At 37.1% G+C, this 9,668-nt stretch overlaps 1 protein-coding gene across 2 annotated transcripts in view; it reads left to right on the top strand.

The window, feature by feature from the left end:
* The window catches only part of LOC118744159 (transcription-associated protein 1), a 95,988-nt gene that overhangs the window by 19,817 nt on the left and 66,503 nt on the right, over positions 1-9,668 (top strand). For both annotated transcript variants that reach the window (XM_036476949.1, XM_036476948.1), the window contains exons 2-7: positions 1,101-1,286; positions 4,981-5,175; positions 5,236-5,402; positions 5,463-5,559; positions 5,780-5,918; positions 5,973-6,345. In XM_036476949.1, coding sequence (XP_036332842.1) covers positions 1,122-1,286; positions 4,981-5,175; positions 5,236-5,402; positions 5,463-5,559; positions 5,780-5,918; positions 5,973-6,345 — 1,136 coding nt within the window. In that variant the 5' untranslated portion in view covers positions 1,101-1,121. The remainder of the gene's footprint in view (positions 1-1,100; positions 1,287-4,980; positions 5,176-5,235; positions 5,403-5,462; positions 5,560-5,779; positions 5,919-5,972; positions 6,346-9,668) is intronic.

The raw sequence follows: 9,668 nt of genomic DNA, 5'->3' as shown, positions 1-9,668 counted from the left end.
TGTGTAAAATTCGCGCGAATTTTACACATCATTCATTACATTATTTCGATTTTTTTTTTTTCGACATTTTTATTTTCGACATTTTTTGTTTTCGACATTTTTCCTTTCGACAATTTTTTTCTCGACATTCTTGATTTTCTAACAATTTTTTTTTTAAATTTTTTTTCGGTGTTTTTTGTTTCGACAATTTAAATTTCGACGTATCGTACCAGACCCTTAAATTATTTCTCCTTGGCCTGACTTTATTCAACATACGCTTCAATTTCTTTGTGGAAGTCACTGTCGGATTTCCTATATCGACAGTGGTGTCGACTGCGTTCCGATTACGAATATAGCTTTTTCAGCCGAGTACCTTCTTGTTAGCAAAAATTTTCCCAGCACGAACTGGCAACTTCCCCTCCAATTGAAATGTCAAAATTGTGCTCTCTCCTTACAAGTTTTACTGGGTTTTTGGCCAAACGAACACGATTTGGTAACAATTGGTACCAACTTGTACAAGTTGTTTTACATAGCGAACACTCTTATTCTCACTTTCAATCTCAAACAACAACAATTGTGAACAATTTAATTTTTTTATTTTAAATTTTATATGATTTTAAAATGCATGCAAACGTCAGAAAAAATCATGGCCGACGAATTGAGAGAATGAATTTACCTAGTAATGTTTTTATCATGCTTGAGGTGTCCAAAAAGTTTCTTTTTACATCTAGGCTTTTGCAAATGGTCTAGAGATCTCCAGACTCCTTACATGCCGAACTCGCTCTAACAGTTCAACGACTTTTTCAGTGGGTGGTCGATCCGAGCAAGGTGCGTCTTCAACATCGGAAGTTCCGGAACAAAAGCCTGCGAATTATTCTTTTGCGGCACTTTTCCACACAATACTATTCCCATAAACACCACTGATTTCTAGGCTGCCTGTTGCCTGTGCTGCATTCTCTTGGCTTTCCAAATTACTCTATTTCTCCACAAATTACCATTATTACTTTTGATTGGAATAATGGAACTCTAGCTCTAAATGCCAACTTTTAAATTAATATAAGCATGCTGCAATGCGCAGAGTACAAAGTACGTTTAAAAAAATTCGAATATTTTATTTTCAGATACGAAAGTTAATATTGGAAATGGTTCATCGACTACCTATCAGTGAAAATTTACGCCAACATGTAAAGCCTATAATATCAGTTATGCTCAAGATTCTTCGGAGCGACAATGAAGAAAACGTTCTTGTTAGTCTGCGAATTATAATTGAATTGCATAAACATTTTCGTCCATCATTTAATCCTGAGGTAAGTTTTAAAAACATGTACATATGTCAAGTGAAATAGCACCCTCATTTCAAAGTGATATTGTTTGCCACTAATGTTTATTTATTAATTTTTAGGAATGTTCAATTAAATTAAAGTTCATTCCCTAACAAAACCCATGTAAACCCAAGTTGAAGACTTTGTACAAGACTAAAAAAAAAATGGAACAAATTTTAACCAAAATTTCAAACTTTTTTCTCAGAAGTGCTAGATTTTTTTTGAGTACACAGTTTTATAGCCCTTTCAAATTTAGTCTTAAAAGTGTGCAAGTTTAAAGTGGCTAAAAATTACCGTTGATTTTTTAGAATTGTGTTTGCCGGAGGTGTTGCGGGTTTCTTCGATATAAAAATGAATTATGTTTATTCGTTATATGGAAGCAAATGGGGCAAAAAAAAATTCAAAAAAAATCAACTGTAATTTTTAGACACTTGAAACTTGCACATTGTCAGACGGTTAAGGATTTCTTAAAAAATTTACTTAAAATTGGAATCCAGCAAAAAAGTGTTTTTTTCATATTTAAAAAACTTGGGCGTGACACTCTGAACCAGAAAGCTACTTCTGCTGTGTATGCCAGAGAAGACTCCACCCGAACTCTTCGGTTAGGTGCAATACTTGCAACAGAACCGAGAGACCTGCTCAAGCCTTTGGTCACACAAGGAGTAGACCACACGGCTCAAGCTAAATGGCAACTACAGCCTCCACGGCGACCTACTTCCCGCCCCAACTGCCGCATAAGGACTTACCAGCAGCTCTTGATCTTTCACATCGTCGCTTTAGTCCAGAATATGACTATGCTTTGGCTGGTTTTTACCTTCCTTTTATTAGCTCGGGATACAACGGTCCCTGTTGTAGAGCTCTGCACCAGCAATCGTCTGACGCGACGACGCCAAAAACCACAGCCAGTCAACAACTTCAACAGCGGGAAGCAGAACACCACTTACTCGTCCCTCACTCGCCGCATCGTGCCCCGCCTCTCAAGGCACACGAAGAAACTACAACTGAATTGCACCGGAGTCCAGGGCAGACAGCAGCAGAGCAGAGAGGCAACTCAATAAACAGCGTATCATGGCGACCTATGCTGACTTTGGCATCAGACCACCTGCCCACAGTCATATCGATCGATAAACCAACCGACTATGCTTCCGCGAAACACCGGACCTTTTTAATTTTTCTATAGCTGATTGGAAAGGCTTCGCGGAATTTACTGAGAGCACCTTCGCTGCGCTCCCCACACCAACCGACATCCACCTTGGTGAAATAAGTTCCGCAGGGTTGTCACTGTTGCTGCAGCTCGCTTTGTACTTCCCTGCTGAAGCGGCTGTTCTAGCCGATGAGCGTGACAACCTTCGTCAGGCCGATCCCGGAAATCCTCGTACCAGGGATCTTAAGGCAGAGATTCGGAAGCTTGTGAACGTACATAAGGAGAAAAAGTGGGAAGAGCATCTGAAGACTTGTAACTTCGCCTCTGGTGTGAGTAAGCTTTGGTCAGCCGTGAGGTCATTGTCCAACCCGACGAAGCAACGACTGAGTTGAAATAGACTTTGGCGACAACGCTTCGTCGGACCCGGAGCGTTACGAGAGCTATTTTAGCCGGCAGTTCATATTGCATCCTCCGATGAATAAAGCCAAACATCGAGAGACCAAAAGGCTGCACACACTGCAAAAACCTAGTGCGCCTCCTGTTTTCACCAGCGGTGAGGTAAGGGTAGCCATCGGGAAGGCGAAAGCCTCCAAAGCAGTGATGCTAAACAAACTATGAATCGATTTCGTTTTGTTGATGCGCAAAAATAACTTATCAAAATAATTTCGTTTCGTTTCAGAGCTGAATTAACGAACAAAACTCAATCGTTAACGTTGAAACGAAATAAATCATCAATCGTTGACATCGAAACAAAATAAATCAACGAAGAGTTGTTGTTGTATGCCATTGCCAGCTCACTATTAAAACCTAGCACCTAAATGCATGCTACAACTTCAGCATTAACGATTGAAATCCTTTTCGTTAAAAACCGAAATAGAATTATCTTGATAATTACCTAAACGATAAAAAACTGAATCGTTCCAACAGAAAGGATTGATTTTTTTTTGGTAAACGCTAAAATTAATGTTACGATGCATCCTTGCTCCAAAGCCATTGGACCCGACGGCTGCTGAAAAATTTGGGTCCTGCGGGAGTAGCGTTCCTAACGGACGCCCTCAATCTGTCAATGGCCACTCTCGTCATTCCAGACATCTGGAAGATGGGGAGAGTGGTCCCACTGCTCAAACCGGGGAAACCAGCCAACAAAGGAGAGTCTTATCGTCCGATAACCCTCCTTTCTCCGGTGACGAATACACTAGAAACCTTGCTACTCCCGTATATTACGAACCACCTGACCCCAGCGAAGCAGCAGCATGGGTTCCGTAAAGAGCACAGCACAACAACAGCACTTAACGTCATAAATACGCAGATAACTCGTGGCCTTAACCGGAATCGCCACTGTGAGAGAACCATTCTAGTAGCGTTCGACCTGTCGTAAGGCGTTCGTAACTGTCACCCATTCAACCCTACTAGAAGACAAAGAGCCTCGTCTCTCCCACAGGGACTCAAACGGTGGTCGGAGAATTATCTGAGTGGTCGTCACTCGTCAGTAACTTTTAGAGAAAAATCGAGCAAACTTACGAAAATTAAACCAGGGGTTCCACAGGGAGGTGTCCTCTCCCCATTACTGTTTAAATTTTACATCTCAAAGCTTCCTCAACCACCAGAGGGTGTCTCGATGATCTCTTCTGCTGAAGATTGTTCGATAATGGCGTCTGGGAATGGAATTGATAACTTGTGCTCGAAAGTAAACGGCCAGGCACTTCAGGGGCATCTCTACGAACTGACGGACGAAGTCCAGAGGTTCATCAAACAACCTGTGGACCCGCCAGCTTATCGACAGGCCTTGAATGGCATTCACAGTGAGGAAGTCTCGAGTTATGTAGACTCTCGACCTGTGAATGCCGTTCTGGGTACACAACCAACCAGACTTGGACGAGATAGAACTTCGTCTGCCTCGGAGACTTGGACCACAATAGCCCAACTGCGCTCTGGTTACTGCAGCAGGTTGAACTCATACCTAAGCAGATTAAACGAGGATGTTCTAAACGAATGCCCGGCATGCGGAGAGTCGCCCCATGACTCATAGCATCTTTTCGTATGCCCTCAGGATCCCACCCTTTGAACCTGGGACCTCCTGAAAGCTAACAAATAGTACCACACTTCTCTGCACACTCAGCTATTGGCGAATACGTATACATGTTTTCAAACGCTCAACTTGAACAAATATTTTAAAGTTATTGTTTTGAAATAAGATGATGACATTTTTCGGATACGAAAAAGGAACAAATCTGGAAATCGTTTTCTGGACGTTTCCGGATACGAAAAATGTACGAAAACTGCACTTTCGGCAAAAAGTACGTTTCTCTGCTGGCTGGGTTAGTTTTCGTTGTGAATGTGTTTAACTTACATATGTAAGTGTTAGATTATTAGTTTACTTGGCTGAAATCACTTATATAATATATATTTCAAATATTCTATCGTAATTTTGGAAGCTCCTTCCATACACATGTACATGCAATAAATACATACTATGTATACTAGCATTTGTATATAGAACATTTTTTATTGGTATTTTGAAATTATTTTGAATAGGTTCAACACTTCCTTATATACGTGAAGGATATATATACAGAGTTGCCAAACCATATGAATAAAATATTCGAGCAGAAGCAGCAACCGATGCGAGTAAAAGATCTAAAGGAACTAAATATTGACCATCTGCTGTCTATTACTTATGCTCCTAGGGTCATACATGTCGAAAATATGCAAGAATCCTCACCACAAGTAGTAAGATATTTTAATACATTATTTACATATAGACCATAAAATTGAATATATATATTCCAGTTTAATCTTTTGCCTAAAGGAGTTTTGTCATTAAGAGTATTACAGGAGTTGCCCATTATCGTTGTTTTAATGTACCAGATATATAAAACTGCAGTTCACCAAGAAGTTTCCGAGTTTATTCCTTTGATTATGACTACAATCAATTTACAGCCATCCGCGCAGCAAAGGTAGGCATAAGGACTATTACATTTTATTAAAAATCTCGAATAATGCCTTTAAACATTTAGGAACTCTGCGGATCTTAATAAAGAAATATTTGTTGATTTTATGGGCGCTCAGGTGAAAACATTATCCTTTTTAGCCTACATTGTTAGGATATTTCAGGTAAATATGAATATATAAATTAATCACAGTGATGTTGGATGCAAAAGAGCCATGTCGTTTGTAAATTATTATTGCTTTTTTATAAAAATATAGATGACTCTATAATATATGTAACCATTATCCAAACTCGGCAACACGTCGTTGTTCCATTTCATCGAACATCACTGTATGTATCTGACTACGGTTAGTTCGCAAAAATCAAACTAATGAAAAATTTAAGGATTTGATACTTACACATTCAGCATCAGTTACAAATGGAATGCTTAGTCTGATGGAATTGTGTCCTAAAGAAGCAGCTCATTTAAGGAAAGAATTGTTAATAGCTGCACGACACATTTTCGCAACGGACTTACGGCAAAGTATAGCATTTCGTACTATTTATTGATTGAAGTTACTGAAGTGTTTTATTTTAGAATTCGTGCCTATAATAGAAAAGCTTTTCAATGAAGATCTCTTAATTGGAAAGGGAGTTACTTTGGAATCTATTAGACCGTTAGCATATTCTACTTTGGCGGATTTGGCCCATCATGTTCGGCAGAGTCTGTCTTTGGATGTGCTTGAAAAAGCAGTAAATTTGTTTTCAAAAAACGTTCACGATGAGTCTCTGGCAACTGGTATACAAACCATGTCTTGTAAATTGTTGCTAAACCTAGTGGACTGCATCAGGCAGCACAGTGAATTGGATGCAATCAAAGCAAGAAATATATTGATATCCTTGTTAAAAGTTTTCGCTTACAAATTCAAAACAATAGCGAAAATTCAATTACCTACAATTATACAAAAGTGGTAAGTTGATGAAAAATCGCAATTAATGAAAACTATAAATAACGCCCGAAAATATGGGTGGTCTGTGGTTTAATATATCTGCATATTTTTTTTTAACATACCAATTTACTTATGTAAGTACTTCATGAAAACTATATTTGCAGTACATTTCTTTTGGTAGTTAATTTTATCTTTGGTATATCCGCAAGATCAGCAATGCGTAAAGCAGTCCTTTTTTAGGCAAACAGCAATGCTTGCTGTGGTCATACCCTGAGACTTAGGCCCCTATTATGAGTTGCATTCGATCTTCGACTGTGGTCGAAAGTGCGGATCGAACGAATTTTCATTTCGTATTATGACGCTTATTCGATGAAGAATAGTATATTTTTCACCGCTGAGAAAATCGAGCAAACTAAAAAGTGTGCTTATACATATTAATGTAAATTGGTGCAAATTAAAATGAAATAAAAAAGCGAGTTTATAAAAACGTGGTAAAATGAGTACAACGGAGTTCTGGTTCAACGAATCGTCAGAGGATGAGAGCTTAGTAAACTGGCCAGGAGTAGCAAATGTTTAAAAGAGTTTAAGTGTAGCCTTTCGAATATATTTTGACACAAAATATATTTAAGAAATTTGTCTACAGATATATTACATAGTTCCGACTGTCTAAAGAGGCGTTTGTGAGCCAAATCTATTTATAATATTTTAAAACTATCAACATATCTACGATTTTGTTCTTAGACATCGTGCCAACTGAGTATTGGGATTTTCTTTCACAAGTAAAACCAACCTTTCGAGTGTGTGTTTTGTATTCACGACGTTAGAACTGCATGAAATTAATAAAAATTGTTTAAAATTAGTGTCTAGCCGTCAAACAGTAAGAAAACAAATACAAAAGCATAAATTTTTCTAACACTTCGCTACACCATCGAAAGCAAATTTCTGTTCGATAGAAAATTCGATACTCAACAAAAATTTCGACACGGTTGCATAGCTCATAATTAGAATTTCACTTTCGATCTTCGATAACCAGTGTATTTGTACCATGAAAAACAGCTTCTCATAAAAATACAATCGCCGTTCGGAGTCGGCGTAAAACTGTAGGTCCTTTCACTTTGTGTGGCAACATCAAGGCGCACGCCACAAATCGGAGGAGAAGCCAAACACTAACATATGTGTAAGCGCCAATCTTATTATTATTATTATCGTTAATTTAGTACAAATTTGTATTCCATTTTATTGTATATCATACAAAGGGGCTGCAAACTTGTGGCAAATGTCGCATACGAAAAAATTTTACTTAAGAAAATCCTTCATAAACAATCTTCCTTCATGACAATATTTTACCCAGGCGACGAAATGTACATAAATGCGTGCAATATATTAAGATATTTTATATATTAATACACAAACATGCTCTTTTTGGTACACTTTTGAATTATTTCACCTTCACCGATTTTGATGAAATCAAATTAAGTGGAGGTAATTTAGAATTTAGTTTTTAGCATTCCACATTGAGGCTGCACGCTTCTTGTAGCTTCCGTTAGGTGAGCTTGACGACAACGACTGAGATATTAACCGATCTGGACGGCGTTGTTGTAGACGCTACAACAACAACAACAACAGATATAAGAAAAAACTGATAGATTATAAGAATAACAAAATACAGATTTTTTTATACCTGAAAAATCCACAACATTTTCAAAAACAAACAAAAGGAAGCCAAAAAATTTTAAACTATCGTAATGTACCCACTCGAAATACATACCTACATATCTACGGTCACAATTATGTAGTGCATGTTTAACATATCAGTCCGTCTAATTTCGAAAATCACTCAAGGTATTTTTAAAGGATCCTTTCCTTTGTTCTTCCTTTCCTTGGTTCTTAGAATTAACATTAGCCTTGACTTTATTAACCTATTTGAATTTAAGTTTTCCTATAATTTCACTATACATTTTTCTTAGTATAATTACACTGGTTTACAGCAAAATTGTTCTCTAGACGCCACTATCCAATTCCTATGTAAATTGCTCGGTGATTCCGAAAATCGAGTTAATTTTTTTTTCAATGGATACTTTTTCGAGATATTTGAATTTACCGTTACTCAGCTTAAAGCAAAAATTGGTTCCTTTTAATCACGTATATCTTACGAACCAATTTAAAAATCTTAATATAAAATACGGCAAATGAAAGCCAATGAAATTCAGTAGTAAAGCAGTAAAGCGTGTTACTCATACGCCACGTACACCCGAGTAATACGCTTTACTGCTCTTATTTCATACAAAAAATCTTTGCGCATTATCATTTGACCACTCATATTTCGTATTTGTCTATCGATTTTCTTCAGCAGTAACTTGATTTTGTTTTGTAACAGAACAGGCTTTAGTACAAATGCAGAAAATTTGGCACAGAACCTGTTATTTTTTAAATTTTTCTTCTGTAAAATATTGATTTATTCTCATTTTTTCATAAAAAAAAAAGCTGGAATGATTAATTAATTTTTCAGAAACTATAAGCCCTATCGGAAAGTGATGTATATACGGTTTGTTTTATGTTAAGGTTTTTAAATTGGTTCGTAAGATATACGTGATTAAAAGCAACAAATTTTTGCTTTCAGCTGAATAACGGTGAATTACAAATATCTCGAAAACGTATCCATAGAAAAAAATTAACTCAATTTTAGGAATCACCGAGCAATTCTAGTAAACACTCGTACAAGAGTAAAAACACTCGTATTTCAAAATGGCTCCATTTCTTATAAAGCCATCGCATTTCTGGCTAGTATATCCAACTTTTGGCAAAAAATATCAATTATGCGGTTATTCAGAACGGCGATACGCGGGTTTGTACTTTAAACGTTGATATGTAAAACAGCCCGCCAGTCATTTCTCTTCTGTGCCAACTGACGCCAATTTGAAATGCAAAGTAAAGCCAAGTCCTTCTCCACCTGGTCTTTCCAATGCAGAGGAGGCCTTCTTCTTCCTCTGTTACCAGCATCGCAGCCCGCGTTGAATATTTTCATAGCAGGAGCGTTTCTGTCCATTGGAACGACATGACCAAACCAATGGAGCCGCTGAATTTTAATTCGCTGCACTATGTCTATATTTTCATTTCATTTCATTTCATTTATTAATAAAATCATTAGCACAATAAGATCAAAAGAATGATCTTTTACAGCGCAACAAAAAAATTCATAACAGCACATACATATAACTAAAACAGCAAAAATTACTTAAGACTAAATAAAAGTAACATAATATAATTAACAGAGTAGTATTTTTAAGTGAGTTCTAAAATTCCAGGACATATACTTAAAATAAGACTTAATTAAACAAGTACAT

The sequence above is a fragment of the Rhagoletis pomonella genome, unplaced genomic scaffold (genome assembly GCF_013731165.1).
Source record: "Rhagoletis pomonella isolate Grant_MI unplaced genomic scaffold, Rhpom_1.0 Rhpom_scaffold_00008, whole genome shotgun sequence".
Taxonomy (NCBI): Eukaryota; Metazoa; Arthropoda; class Insecta; order Diptera; family Tephritidae; genus Rhagoletis; species Rhagoletis pomonella.
This window is presented reverse-complemented; position numbering and strand designations above follow the sequence as displayed.